This window comes from Typha latifolia, chromosome 15, assembly GCF_019914945.1.
Source record: "Typha latifolia isolate L0001 chromosome 15, TyphaL0001v2, whole genome shotgun sequence".
NCBI classification, from domain to species: domain Eukaryota; kingdom Viridiplantae; phylum Streptophyta; class Magnoliopsida; order Poales; family Typhaceae; genus Typha; species Typha latifolia.
Genome location: NC_133100.1, coordinates 1,426,165 through 1,442,460, shown reverse-complemented (window position 1 = coordinate 1,442,460; position 16,296 = coordinate 1,426,165). Strand labels below are relative to the sequence as shown.

The window sequence follows — 16,296 nt, the reverse complement described above, 5'->3', positions numbered from 1 at the left end:
ATACTTTACATGTCTTTATTACAACTTATTATTTATACATGCATTTTATTACTTGTTAATTGTTAATTATTGTATATCTCTTGTATGAAATACTTATATGCATCCATATATGATATATGTGTAGACATTGATGACTATGATATAATTTATGTGATAGGAAGCATTGCACCACTGGCACATATAATTAGTTAGTCAAGTCCCCACTAGCAGTGCCCTCTACACACTCAGCTCGGGGTAAATGGTGGAGTGTATTATATAGTATTTATATTATTAACAGTCTACATTGAGATCGTTAACCTACATGACATTCACAGTCTTATTTGGAGATAATAATATGATTATATTTAGTTTTTAAACCTTTTTAGTATACTTTGTCGAATCATTCTACTAGCAAGTTACGTGAGTAACACGTCAGGGTTTTACACCCACGTGTTAATTACGTGTATTTAGAGGTGGGCATTACATAATGATTAAAAAAGAACGAGGGTTTTGAGGAAGAAAAGAGCTTCTTAACATAAGATGTTGGATATTTTGAAGGAACTAGAGAATATTAATTAGAATTTCATATTTTACAAAATTACTATAGAAGCCACCAATAGAAAAGATGGAAGATATTGAAAGAAAACAAGAGCATTTTTTGTCCATCTATTTGAATAGTCTTTTTTTAATTATTTCTAATGGAATGCTATTGAATGGGCCTTAGTGATGCAATTAGGTAATTTAGGGATGTATCTGTTTATTTATTTATTTTATTAAGAAAGTGAAAATAATACTATGCAATAGTTAAAGAGGTTAAAATTAATTGTTTGATATTATAACCAGAAACAAGTATTACAAGCAATATAAGTCTTTAATTGTAATAGTATTAAATGTAATGTTTTAAACACCATGTTTAAAAGGTCGCAAATTTTTGGCCCGATATGAATCGAAAGGCTTTAAATTAGTTTTAATTTAATACAATCGAATTCAGATTATAAAAAAAATAACATACCTAACATAATTATTATATGGGTCATATTTATGTTTAGCATCATAATCTATTTAACCTTTTTATAATTTACTATCTTATATATGATCCAATAACTCATTTATGATCAAAATAATTCGATTATAATCTGAATAACCTATTCAAGATCCGAATAGAATTTTTGTAAGCCAAATAAACTCATTTGTAATCTAAATAATTTCATAAGTTTCAAAAACTCATGTAACTCAACAAACTCGTTTATGGCCTATTTAACTTGTTTAATGAAAGGGTCATTTTTGTGTTTCATATTTCAACCCATGGGTTATCAGGAGGTGCCATCGAGCGATTTATAAAATTATTCAGACATACTAAGTGAGCTAGCTTTATAAAATTAAAGTGTGACTAGTTCAACAGTGTCAACTTTGACCTCAAATGGCTATCTATTTCTTGCAACTTGTAGATTTTTTTTATTGTCTTTATTTTGCTATATTTCATTAGTGGAATGACTGACTTCACTTAAAAAACTAAAGTTAAGTGCTGAAGAGACTTTGTCTATCTAAAAGGATAGCATGCGACAAGTGGTATGGTAGTTTAGATTAGAGATAAGTTACTACTAGGATCTCTTCATTGGTGGGCTTTTATAAGCCCCTAAAGCATGAGATTTCCCTCCATCTTGTTCAGATTCTATCTCTTCTCTTACACCCAAAATGTGTACATGGATTGATTGAGGGCCATTTTATAAAATCAACTTTAATGTTAAAAATGTAATCTCCCATAGAGATAATGATAGTTCAAGAATCTCAGTGCTACATTCTTTTTCCTTTTAGAGTATAATTGATATTGGATCATAATTCAAGGCGTCAAGTGTAACATAGTCCGAAAAACCAATCAAAATTTTATATAATTGACTTGAAATAGCACAAACCCAACGTGAAATCTTAAGCATAAAGAGACTTACTAATATGAAGAATTAACTTAAAAAACTATATTAGAACTTCTGCATATATATAAGTTATCTTGAACAATCTTGTGGATAACTTCATTATACACTTGCAATTCATTTACTGATATCTTACTGTGTTTGAATCCTAGAAGATGATTCTTGTTACAAAATTTATGACTGATGTTTCCCAACTGCATTGCTTCCAGCTTAACACAAGCACTTTTTGATCTTAATTAGTTCCCTAATGACATCTTCTACTTGCATTCGCTCTGTTGGCAATTCCTTGGAACACAAAATTCCAATTCTAAGCACTAACATTATACATTCTATGTGCTTCTCACATTCCCATTTTGCTCTTCGAGCATGTCTCGGTCAACGATGTCAATCACTTGGTTTGCTTGTGCCATCTCAACATACATACGAAGGCTGAGACCATCCTTAAAAGACTCATCAATGGGCCTTTTCCCTGTGAACATTTCCAATAAAAGTATTCCGTAGCTATAGATATCTCCAGAAGTTGAAACTTTGTTGGCCATTCCATACTCTGTGATATTTAAACTTTATTATTAAAGAAAACTATACGGGAACATTTGAAAGCAGTTCATTCTTAAAATGTAGTAAAGCAAGCAAAATTATTTGACTAAAGAAATATAGAGTTTGTAGCAGTATTTTAAGGTAAAGAATGGATCTGCAACTCCTGTATATGCGTACATTTTTCCTCTGTTTCTAAAGATGCATATAGTTACAAAACAAAGTTTTGTATATTTTTATAATTAAGTATATGACAATATGGATCTAACTAAAATGAAGTACTTAAACCTAGTCGTTGGATCGATTCATATTCTCTGTCACTACAAATTAGGATTATGCATGATGAATTTATGACCTTATAAAGCTTGGTGATAGTATCAAACCAAAAGGCAAACCTGGAGCAACATATCCGATCGAGCCTTTTAAAGCTGCTGAGCTAGTTGATTTCTGAGAGGATAGATTGAAAGATGCTTTAAGAAATCTTGCCAAGCCAAAGTCACCCACATGAGCAACCATGTCATCATCAAGAAGAACATTGCTAGGCTTAAGATCGCAGTGGACAATGGGAACCGGACCGTGATGATGAAGATAATCCAATGCAGATGCCACATCAATGGCAATATCTAGTCTCTGGATGAGGGTTAGCACTCGGCTTTGCTCCCCAACTTTTGGATGTAGCCATGAGTCTAGACTCCCGTTGGGCAAGTATTCAAACACTAGAGCTTTGAAATCATCACCTTTGAAGTCAACACTTGAACATGCAGTTAATATCTTTACAAGATTTCGGTGTCGAATGCATCTCAGGGCTTCACACTCTGCAGTGAAACTTCTGGAGGCTCCTCGTTGTTGGAGGTTAAGTACCTTCACTGCAACAACATTAATGTCTTCAGCACCACCAATGTTTCCCTTGTACACAGAGCCAAAGCTTCCCGCACCAATCAAATTAGCAGGTGAGAACCCTTCTGTTGCTCTCACTAGATCAGCATAAGAGACCCATATGTATGTATCATTGAAGTTTGTCATATTTGCTGGTTCCTTTCTTGACTTATGCCTCCAATATTGAGCGATAGCAAAAGAGAGAAGTAGGATACAGGCAAGGATTGCAATGGGAACTAAAATAACCAGTTTCAGCTTTAGAGATGGATGCTTCTTCTTAGAGGTTTCGATTGGGCATGGTGGCAACTTCAATTCTGAGATTCCTCCACATAACCTTCTGTTTCCAACTATTGAGATTGCACTTGCATTTAGGAAAACTCCTTTTAGTGGCACTTCACCCTCCAAATTATTGAAGGAGAGATTGAAATAGCTTAGTTGACTGAAAGTCTCTAGAAATTCCGGAATGGGTCCAGACAAGTTGTTCTGTGAAAGATCAAGCTCCTGAAGGCCTCTCAATTGGCTTAGTGCTGAAGGAATTGGCCCCTGGAATAAGTTCCCATCTAGGTATAAATATTCCATGATCTGGCATTCACCAAGTGGGGTAGGAATTTGTCCCGAGAAATTGTTTTCCCTGATGTCAAGCTGTATTAGATTTTTCAAGCTACCAACCTCTGACGGGATTGGCCCAGACAACAGATTATGTGGAAAGCCGAGGTATATAGAGAGAGTCGAAATGAGAAAAATATCTTTAGGCAGGGCACCTGTTAACTTATTATTGCCGAGGCTTAACACTTCTAGCGAACATTTCCCAAGGCTAGAAGGTATGTTCCCAGACAGTCCATTGAAGCTGAGATCAAGCATGCTCAGTCTAGTGAAGTTGCCGAAATTGGACGGGATCTCTCTAGAAAAATTGTTATGGTCTAGAAATAGCCCCTGTAACATCTCAAGCCTTGCAAGAGTAGCAGGGATAGCACCTGTGAGAAAATTTCTGCTTAAAGTCAACATGCTTATATTGATAAGGTCTCCAAAACCTACTGGTAAGCTTCCTTCTAGTTGGTTGAAGCTCATGTCTAAGTGCTCAAGACTGGTCGACAAATTGGCTATCGCATTAGGCAACACGCCATAAAGTTTATTGGCACTCAACTGCAGGTCTTGTAGGTATGTGCAGTTCGACAAAGCAGTTAAGAAACTCCAATCGTTTGTCTCTAACTGATTATTGTTAAGAACAAGGCTGTATAAGCTCTTCAGGTTACCAATATTTGGAGGGATGGCACCGGTGAATGCCTTATCATTGAGTTGAATCACTTGAAGCATAGAGGCATTAGACAAAGATGAGGGAATTGACCCATGAAAAAGGTTTTCGCCGACGGAAAAGAATTGAATACTTGGAAGCCGGTGGCCTAAATCTAACGGCAAAGAACCAACTAGGCTGTTATTTTGGAAATCCAAAGTTTGGAGGGAGGACAGGTTCCAAAATGAAAGAGGGATGCGGCCAACGAGATTGTTAAAAGATACAGTAAAAACGGTCAGTTTAAGCAGATTGCCGAGCGACGGCGGGATGCCGCCGTCGAGATTGTTTTCATTTAATGCAAAAGTACCGAGGGAGCGGAGGCTGCCCAAAGATGGCGGGATACTTCCGGTCAGATAATTTCTCCCGAGAGCTAAGGACTCAAGGGAGGAAAGGTTTCCTAATGATGGAGGGAGGCCTCCTTGGAGGCGATTCTGAACTAGATTAAATAGCTTAAGAGAAGAGAGCATGCCTACACTTGGCGGAATGGGTCCGGTTAGACTGGTGTTTATAACATAAAGTTGAACCAATGATGAGAGATTTCCAAACGAATACGGGATTGCTCCTGAGATACCATTTCCAGACAATTCCATCGTCTGTAAATTTTGGAGCTTCCCAATCGAATCAGGAATGGGGCTTTCCAATCGGTTGAAACCCACAAGAAGTACCTCCAAGTTGACAAGGTCGCCAATCTCCAAGGGAATGCCTCCTCTGAGCTTGTTACGCTCGACATCGATGAATCTTAGTTCAGAGCAGAGGCTGAGGTTGGACGGGATTCTACCTCGGAGGTTGTTGCTGTTCAAAATTGGCTCAAATTCAGTTTTCAGAAAAATTCAGCATGTATCAGCATTTCTGTGCCGCGCGTTCGAACGCGCCCTGAGGGCGTTCGAACGCGGGCTCCAGACAGAAAGCAGTTGTGATGCAGGCGTTCGAACGGCCCCCGCCCGCGTTGAACGCGAGCCAACCCGAGAGCAGACTTTGCGGGCGTTCGAACGGCACCCCTCCCGCGTTCGAACGCCCTTGAGTTTTGCTGTATTAACATTGGGTGCGTTCGAACGCGCCCCGAGGGCGTTCGAACGCGACTCTGAAAATCCCCAAATCTGAACCTGACTATAAATACTAAAGTGGGGTTTTAGGGCTTGGTAGTTGGAAGAACATTAATGAGGGTTGAGCCACCATTGTATTGAGAGTGATTAGAGTTGCTAAACTCTTTTGTAAGTGAGGGATTTGCATAGTGAAGAAGATTGCTCCGCCCGTGGACGTAGGCACATCGCCGAACCACGTAAATCTTGTCTCTCTCTCTCTCTCTATTGTCTCCATTGTTGTCTTTGTTGGTGCTTGCATATATTAGGGTGTTAATCCGTGATTAGAACTTGCTTAGGGCTTTTCTAACACCATTAACATCCTTATTGGAGTATTTTCAAGCTTTGCATTGTGTTCTCTTTCACTATTCCCATTTGAGATACTTGGGGTGAAGGTCTTGCTTCCGCTTCCTTCACCCATTTGGTAGATTTGCACAACAAATTTGGTATCAGAGCTATTGGTTTCAAACCTAGGCTATTGAAGTTGGGAATAGTGAGGAGTTGAAGTAATTTTGGCAAAATGGGAGAATCATCAAGATCGGGCAAACTTATCTCAAATGCAAAATTTGAAGTTGAGAAGTTTGATGGCACCAACAATTTTGGAATGTGGCAATGTGAAGTTATGGATGTGTTGTTCCAACAAGAGTTAGACATTACCTTGGAGGAGAAGCCCGAAGACATCTCCGAAAAGGATTGGAAAAAAATGAACCGCCAAGCTTGTAGCTCCATTCGGCTTTGTCTAGCAAAGGATCAAAAGTATTTTGTGATGAGGGAAAATTCGGCGAAGGGCTTGTGGAAGAAACTGGAGGACAAATACATGACCAAGAGCATTGAGAACCGGCTCTATTTGAAGAATAAGTTTTTCAGATTTCAATACAAGATAGGAACGCCAATGGCGGAACACTTGAATGGCTTCAACAAGTTGCTTGCTGATTTACAAAACTTGGATGTTGAAATTTCAGATGAGGACAAGGCATTGGTATTGTTGAATTCTTTGCCGGACACCTATGACCACCTCACTACTACCCTACTGTATGGAAAAGACTCAATCCATTATGAAGATGTTGCAAATGCATTAATTAACAATGAGTATCGGAAATTGGACAAGCAAGCTACTCATGAGTCATCTTCAGATGCATTGATGGTGAGGGGTAGATCTGAAAACAGAAAATTTGGGAAGAGAGGCAAATCCTTCTCAAAGTCAAGGGGTGCATCCTCAGATAGAAAGTCAATTGCCAAAGACCAATGTTCCTATTGCCGCAATAAAGGGCATTGGAAGAAGGATTGTCCAGTTTTGAAGAACAAGGACAAGAAACCCCAAAAGGCAAATGTGGCACATTCGGATGATGAGGACTCGGAAAGCGCCTTGGTAGGCTCGGCTCTTGCATGTAGCACTGATGAATGGATCTTGGACTCCGATTGCACATACCATATGTGTCCAAACAGGAGTTGGTTCTCCACTTTTGAGAAGATCTCAGGTGGAGTTGTGTTTATGGGCAATGATAGCCCTTGTAGAGCTGAAGGCATTGGCACTATTCACTTGAAGCTCCACGATGGATCCGTCAAAGAGCTAACAGAAGTTCGGTACATACCGAATTTGAAAAAGAACCTCATCTCCCTTGGGGTCTTGGAATCAAAGGGCTTCACCGTTACTTTGAAGGGTGGAGCATTGAAGGTGACTTTAGGAGCACTAGTGGTGATGAAGGGCATAAGAAGAAGCAACTTGTACTTCTTACAAGGCTCTACTGATTTGGGAAGAGTAGCGGTCGCCTCAAGTAACACTGTTAGTGAGGCTGACTCTTCTAGATTATGGCACATGAGGTTGGGGCACCCAGGACAGAAAGTCTTGCAAAGTCTATCAAGTCGTGGTTTGCTAAAGGGTGTGAAGAGCCTCAAGTTGGAATTTTGCAAACACTGTGTTGTGGGCAAACAAACTAGAGTTAAATTTGCTACTGCAGTACACCGGACCAAGGGGATCTTGGATTACATTCACACAGATGTTTGGGGGCCTACTCGGAAGGCCTCGTTGGGCGGAAAGCACTGGTTTGTCACCTTTATTGATGACTATTCTAGAAGATCTTGGGTGTACACCATGCACCATAAGAACCAAGTGCTTGAAATTTTTCAGAATTGGAAGAAGATGATAGAGAATCAGACTGGCAAGAAAATCAAGAAGCTCAGATTAGATAACGGTGGAGAGTACACTTCAGATCCGTTCATGAGGTTATGCAAGGAAGAAGGAATTGAAAGGCATTTTACTGTTAGAGAGACACCTCAGCAAAATGGCGTGGCAGAGCGTCTAAACCAGACCTTATTGGAGAAGGTTCGGTATATGTTGTCCAATGTTGGATTGGGCAAGGAGTTTTGGGCTGAGGCAGTCAACTATGCATGTCATCTCATCAACCGGCTACCTTCATCTGTAAACAATGGAAGGAGCCCATTGGAGGTATGGTCTGGCAAACCCGTTTCAGATTATAATTCCTTACACATTTTTGGTTGTCCTGCATACTATCATGTCAGGGAAAGCAAATTGGATCCTAGAGCCAAGAAGGGCATCTTCTTGGGCTTTAGCACTGGAGTGAAAGGATTTCGGGTTTGGAGGCCAGAATTGAGGAAATTGGTAATTAGCAGGGATATTACATTTGATGAATCATCCATGCTGAAGCAAAGTCAAGCAGGAGATAGCTCAGGTGATGACAGTGCTGAAGATGTTCAACGGCAGGTGGAGTTTGAGGCAGATTCAAATCCACCACAGGACACATCTTCAGAAGGGGCAAATGAAGAGGAAGACCCAAATTTGCAAGAGGATGACAGTGTGGAGCCAGAAACTGAGGATCAAGACTCTATAGCAGTTAGAAGGCCAAGAAGAGAAATCAGAAAGCCGGCGCGCTATTCTGATATGTTGGCCTATGCTCTTCCGGTAATTGATGAAGACTTTCCCGCTTCCTTCAAAGAAGCTATGAAGAACACCGAAAGAGCAAATTGGAAAGGGGCGATGGATGATGAAATGAAGGCCCTTGAGAAAAATAAAACTTGGGATTTGGTGGAGCTCCCTAAGGGGAAGAAGGCTATTGGGTGCAAGTGGATATATGCCAAGAAGGATGATCCTAAATCAAAAGGCGGAGTTAGATTCAAGGCTAGATTGGTGGCAAAAGGGTATGCTCAAAAGGAGGGGATTGATTATAATGAAGTGTTTTCGCCGGTGGTGAAACACTCCTCTATTAGAATTCTGCTAGCCTTAGTAGCTCAGTTTGATCTTGAGCTAGCCTAGATGGACGTGAAGACCGCTTTCTTGCATGGTGATTTAGAGGAGGACATCTATATGACACAGCCGGAAGGGTTCAAAATCAGTGGAAAAGAAGGCTTGGTTTGCAAATTGAAGAAATCCCTGTATGGCTTGAAGCGTCTCTCCCGAGCAATGGTATAAACGGTTTGATCAGTTTATACGGAGGCACAAGTACAAGCGAAGCCACTATGATCATTGCGTGTACTTTCGGAAGCTTCAAGATGGATCCTTTATCTATTTGCTCTTATATGTTGATGATATGTTGATAGCATCTAAGAGCAAGGTGGAGATTGATAAATTGAAGCTCCAATTGAGTAAGGAGTTTGAAATGAAGGATCTAGGAGAAGCAAGGAAAATACTTGGCATGGAGATTAGGAGAGACAGAAAATTGGGGACAGTATGCTTGACTCAGGAGCAGTATTTGAAGAAGGTATTGCAGCGGTTTGGAGTTGATAGCAACACAAAATCAGTGAGTACACCGTTGGCACCTCATTTTAGGCTCAGTGCAGCTATGTCACCCGATTCGATGCCGAGAGAGTCTATGTCGAAGGTACCATATGCAAGTGCTGTTGGAAGCTTAATGTATGCTATGGTGTGCACTAGGCCAGATATTTCACAAGCTATTAGCATTGTTAGTAGATATATGCATGCTCCAGGGAAAGGGCATTGGCAGGCTGTGAAATGGATTCGAGATATATTCATGGTACAAAGGGTGTTGGACTAAAATTTGTAAAAGAAGATAGACTTGGTCTACGCTTCTTGGATATGTGGATTCGGACTATGCGGGTGATTTGGATAAGCGTAGATCCACTACGGGATATGTTTTCACACTTGCTAGAGGGCCGGTGAGTTGGAGGTCTACCTTACGATCGATTGTTGCTCTATCTACCACGGAGGCCTGAGTATATGGCAGTGACAGAGGCAGTGAAGGAGGCTATTTGGTTGCTTGGTCTGACCAGATGACTTGGGTGTATACCAAGAGAAGGTGGAGGTACATTGTGATAGCCAAAGTGCAATTTGTTTGGCCAAGAATCAAGTTCATCACACAAGGACAAAGCATATTGATGTTCGTTTCCATTTTGTGAGAGAAATTTTGGAAGAAAAGGATATTTCACTTTGCAAGATTGGAACTGCTGATAATCCGGCTGATATATTGACAAAAGTAGTGACCAAAATCAAATTCCAACATTGTTTGGATTTGATTAATGTCACTCACTATTGACCAAGTTTGGTTTGGCGTCTTAGGACGCAAATTTGCAGGCGGAGCACCTTTTGGATGATTAAGTCATTTTGGAATGGTGGAGAGTGATTTGCTGAAGTTTTGAGTTCTTCGCCAAGGTGGAGAATTGTTAAAAATTGGCTCAAATTCAGTTTTTAGAAAAATTCAGCATGTATCAGCATTTCTGTGCCGCGCGTTTGAACGCGCCCTGAGGGCGTTCGAACGCGGGCTCCAGACAGAGAGCAGTTGTGATGCAGGCGTTCGAACGGCCCCAGCCGCGTTCGAACGCGAGCCAACCCGAGAGCAGACTTTCTGCAGGCGTTCGAACGGCACCCCTCCTGCGTTCGAACGCCCTTGAGTTTTGCTGTATTAACATTGGGTGCGTTCGAACGCGCCCGAGGGCGTTCGAACGCGACTCAAAAATCCCCAAATCTGAACCCGACTATAAATACTAAAGTGGGGTTTTAGGGCTTGGTAGTTGGAAGAACATTAATGAGGGTTGAGCCACCATTGTATTGAGAGTGATTAGAGTTGCTAAACTCTTTTGTAAGTGAGGGATTTGCATAGTGAAGAAGATTGCTCCGCCCGTGGACGTAGGCACATCGCCGAACCACGTAAATCTTGTCTCTCTCTCTCTCTCTATTGTCTCCATTGTTGTCTTTGTTGGTGCTTGCATATATTAGGGTGTTAATCCGTGATTAGAACTTGCTTAAGGCTTTTCTAACACCATTAACATCCTTATTGGAGTATTTTCAAGCTTTGCATTGTGTTCTCTTTCACTATTCCCATTTGAGATACTTGGGGTGAAGGTCTTGCTTCCGCTTCCTTCACCCATTTGGTAGATTTGCACAACAGTTGCTCCAGAGAGCGATGACTTGCAGATTGGTGCAGTTAGAGATGGAAGCTGGGATCTTCCCTTCAAGTGAATTGAAGCTTAGATTGAGATACTTGAGGTGAAGAAGAGAGCCGATTTCACATGGGATAAGGCCATCGATTCGGTTATTGGAGAGGTCGAAGGAGTTGAGGAATGTGAGGTTGGCTATGGATGGGGAGATGGAACCCATCAGATTGAGGGAGTCGAGGAGTAAGGCTGTGACACGGTGGCGGCGATGGCCACGCTTGCCGCACGTCACGCCACGCCATTGGCAGAAATCGGGTGATGATGCATTAACATCCCACGAGGCCAAGGATCGAGATGGGTCGGAAAGGAGAGACTTGAAAGAGAGGAGGGCGAGGTGATCATCGGAACCACTACTAGTACCATTCAACGAGAACCGTGAAGTGGCACTACTTGAGCCGGCCGACAAGCTTAAAGTAAATGAGAGAAAAAGGACGATGGCATACAAAAATCTTAGTGCCGAATGTATGCAGAGGGGAAAAGGTCTCAGCTCCATATATATTATGTATATGTATAAGTATGTAGCATAAGAACGCAAAATGAGTGGGAGAGAGAGAGAGAGAGAGAGAGAGAGAGAGAGAGAGAGAGAGAGAGAGAGAGAGAGAGAGAGAGAGAGAGAGAGAGATGGCATGGCACTTTATAATTTGGTTGAGTCTGGATAGAATCTTGAGCAGGTGGTCCTTAGAATTAGTGCATGCGGATAGAAATCGCTTGTGCATTATAGCAGGTTGACTTAGAGTCAGTCGTCCTCGTCCCATATCCCAAAGATTTCAAGTGGATGGTGGTGACCGGAGTGACGCCAGAGAGCCCTTCCAGTCTATCCAGACGGTCCTTAGAATTAGTGCATGCAGATAGAAATCGCTTGTGCATTATAGCAGGTTGACTTAGAGTCAGTCGTCCTCGTCCCATGTCCCAAAGATTTCAAGTGGATGGTGGTGACCGGAGTGACGCCAGAGAGCCCTTCCAGGAAGGACGGCTGTCCACATCAGTCAACCTAGAGCTCATCAACTTGCTTCTAAATAGAAGGCAGTAATTCGAGCCACGTCAGCTCTTCATAGCCGTTCAAGGAAGGCGGCTGTCAAAACCAGTCAAGCTAGAGCCAGCTTTTCTATATGAGAGAGGAACTTGATTGATTGGTTTTGGCTATAAATATTTATAATAGTTGGAATCAGAGGTCACCATGTAGAGATATATTTCTACCCTCTTGAACAAGTTTAGTTGCTTGAAATTATAAGTCATAAGTCATGCATGGTGCCTACAGTCATCCAAATGTTTGTTGCTTACGGAAGAAAGAAGTCCTCGACAAATAACACAATGGACATAGAATAGTACCTTAGATGGCTACATTTTATCTAATTTATAGTTTACTTCTTATATTTATCACTATTTATAAATTAATTTTTATTTTTCTCTCCCACAAGCCAAAAAACACTTCTATTGAACGTTAGCTCCAAAATATGCATCTTGATATAGGGCAAGGATGTCACAAATGTATTCATTGATTATAATGTAACATTGGTTTGGCTTGGAACTTCTTCGCATCATCCTTCCTAAAGCAGCAAAGTAGATGATCGAGTTACAAACATCTCGTGTGTGAAAGGTGGCAATTTTTGACTCAGCACAATATCCTACACGAATCGAAGGTTTCAATTTAACATACTTAGGTCCTAGTTATAAACACATTGACATGTCTAACTCAATTACTAGACATGACATGTTCTGTTTAATATCTCAATCTGTTAAACTCATTTAGGATCATGTTATATTAACATGTCTAACTTGATAATGTTTAACTGAGTAAATCTTAGTTTTTATGTTTTAGGAAAATAAAAATAAAGAACAAGTCCTACTAATTCATATAAACAAAATAACAAAGTAAAAGGTTCAGAATTTTAGCCCGTAAGGCAAGTCGAACATACCTGTCTTAAAAAAAAATGACATCCTTTGTGCAAGATTATTTTCTCCGAGACACAACTCAAAGTCTCATTCCTACGACCTTTTCAATCCGATCAAAATAGAATATAAAGGAAAAGAGAAAAAACTAAGGGTGAGGAATGACAAATAGTAAATGCTGTTATTTATAACTTTTGTTGGCACATAGTAAATGCCCCTGAATATAATAAAAATACATTTTCCAACACCGACAAGATTTTAAGCGGCATTGCACAAAATATCGATGTTGATCTATAGTGTCATTTTGATTACTTTTACTAGTATTTTTTGACTTTATCCAAATGCAAATTTATTATTTTATAAAATTAGCTTTTCTTTTTATAATAAATCAGTGTGTAGATTTAATTCCCGTAGTACTTTTCTTTCGTAGAAGACTCGTCCTTAAATAAGGGGTTGACTGTCTGGTTAAATAGAGTTCAATTTTTCTTGTACATATATTAGCTGGTAGTCCTTGGTGCAGATAGGCATAAACGAGTTGCAGTCAAGTTGCATCTTGATGGTAATCCACGTCTCTGAATTCTAAATACATGTCTCTGTTTTGACTAGAGTTGGAAAAGAATCCCCTCTATTTTGACTTTAATGTCCAAATCACACTCGAAATTAAAATCTAACAACCGTTCAAAGATGGTTGAATAACAGAGAGAATAACTTGTCCAGTTTTCAAATTGAAGTAGACCTGAAATACCTTTTAATCAACAGAAATATCTTGAAACAGAATATCTTGTCGACCTATCAAATTATTTTTTGCAAAAAAAGCTATCAAATTAGGTGATCAAATTAAGATGAGCGAAGCTATTCGTAGAAAAAGAAAATTCACATAATTTAGTAATAATAAGATTGGGCTTTTGAAACTAAATACTTTCTTTTTAATATTAGATACATAATTATTTTAGTGATGAAATGCATATAATTTACATAAAAGATGAGGAGGAGAGTTTATTTTCGCTAAAGTTCAAGAGTTTTTCTTTAGCAAATGCCCCAAAAGATTAAGCATATTTGGGATTTTTAATCTTTTTAACACGGCAAAATAGCACATGAGTTTTCTTAAGAGCTATTTGCAAAAATATAAACCCTTATATTTTAGTAATAACAAGATTGGGCACTTGAAACTGAATGCGTTTATTTTTTATATTAGCTTGAGCCAGCCACTCCAACTCAAGGAGCCTAATTTTTTTATTCAGGCTTTGCTCGCCTCAAATCGAGCCTAAGCTGAGCCCGAGCTTGAATCGATCCTATTTTCACACTGAATTCAAACCTAGCGGAGCCCAAACCTAAAACTAGGCTATTTTCAGGCCAAACTTATCAAGCCTATCTTTAAATTAAAGATCTAATAGTTATAAATATATTTATATATAATATGTATTAATATGTATAATTTTAATAAATAATTTTTTGAGCCAAGCCTATCAAGCCGGTGATGGCTCAGGCTTGGCTTGAAATTCAAGTCGAGCTTATAAATATATTTAGACTCAGCTCAGCCCAAGCCAAGCTCGAGCTTTAGCCGAGTGGCTCATTTTTTTTTGACAACACTTTTTTATAATAAAATGTACATTAGTTATACAAGAGATGTGCACAACAGTCTACTTTCACTATTTTAAAAATTAATGGGTTTTTTAATACAAATTTTCTTACATTGGCATGATAGACGTAGCGTATTATTAGGATATTAAAAAATAATTGAAGGGGTTGTTTTAAGTACATGCAAAACAAATGGATGGTTCTGGTTTGGGTCAAGTCAGCTCTATAATAATTCCATAAGGGCTATATCATGTTACTGTCAGGGCTGTCCAAATAATCAATGAATCACTGACTTCTGGAATGTCTTTGTGATGTAAATTAATGCTTTGATTAGTTGATATTAAACGTTTAATTTTCACCGTTTAGAAAAAAAGAAGAAGAATTCACCAATAAAATATACTCATTTGGAAAGCCAAACATCTCCAGACGATCACAGATTAGATCCCAAACGTGCTTTTGGTGTTCTTGAGGTAGTTTACTATCTCATTCCATGAGCAAGAACTTGAGTGTCTGTAATTTGTCTTTCTCAAAGGAAAGTATTCTGAGAGCGAGATAATAACGTTAAGAAAAGGCTTCATACGAGCTGCTAGAAGCTTAGAGATAAGCTTACAAATTTTATCACAAAGACTAATCCAAGGAAAAATCATTGACAGAAGCAGAAGAGTACTTTGAAATAAGAACGATATGCGCAACAGTTTTAGATTCCTCTGCATGATTTTAGAGCTGAAGAATAGCCTGGAAGAACTTTGCATAGCTGCTAGAAGTTTGACTTGCTCAAACTTGACCCGAATTCGTCCAGTTTTAATTGGGCTAAGCTCAGCCCTAACTCGATTTAGACTCGGCCTGCCCCGAGCCTGAGATGGTAGTGGGCGGCATGAATTAAGCCTTTGCTCGCTCGGCCCGGTACAAAAGCCCGATCAACTACTTTTATCTATGGCCCGATCAATAATGTATGCATATTTTTATAAATATTTTAGTCCCACATTGGACATTTAGTAAATTATATATTAATATATAAATATGTTCCTATAAAATATAACTAAAATATCTTCATATAAATCTATTAAACTCGGCCCAATAAGATGTAATATTCTATATATTTAATCCATTATGTTAGACTCATTATATAAATATTCTAGTCCGGCCTAAACCCAGCTCGGTTCGAATGATTGGTGGGTCGGATTATGAACAAATATTTAAGTCCGATTGGCCCGAAAAGTCTAGCTCGTCCGATGATCACGTTTAGAGCTAGGGACTCTGTCCAAACGAGCTTTTTTTCCCATCTATTTAAATAGCCTTTTTTTTTAATTATTTCTAATAGAATGCTATCGAATGATCATTTGTGATGCAATTAGATAGTTTAGAGGTATATACATATATATATATATATATATATATTTTAAAAGAGTGAAAATAATATAATCAAACAAAAATGACACCCTAACATGCGGGGGAATTAAACTACTGACTTGGAAAAAAAAATGGAGAAGAAAAAAACACCGACTTTTGTAGTACACGATATGATCCATAGGATATGACAATTTGACTCACAGAAGTGTAAATTAATTATATAATATTATAACAGGAAACAAGTATAAAGGTCCCAATTTTTAGCCTGATATAAATCTAAAGGTCTTAAATTAGTTTTGATTTAATATAATTGAGTTCGGATCATAAAATGATTAGCATGTCTAATATAATTATTAAATAGGCTATGTTCATGTATAGTATCACA

The 16,296-nt window shown here is 39.0% G+C and overlaps 1 protein-coding gene across 1 annotated transcript; it reads right to left on the bottom strand.

Annotated features, from left to right (window-relative positions):
* Positions 1–1,994: 1,994 nt before the first annotated feature.
* On the bottom strand, positions 1,995–4,667 carry LOC140801637 (receptor kinase-like protein Xa21). Its single transcript, XM_073156841.1, has 2 exons — positions 2,837–4,667; positions 1,995–2,454 (listed from the first exon to the last, which is right to left on the bottom strand). The coding sequence occupies exons 1-2, from the start codon at positions 4,629–4,631 to the stop codon at positions 2,237–2,239; spliced, it is 2,013 nt and encodes a 670-aa protein (XP_073012942.1). The 5' UTR covers positions 4,632–4,667; the 3' UTR covers positions 1,995–2,236.
* Between the last annotated feature and the right edge of the window lie 11,629 nt (positions 4,668–16,296).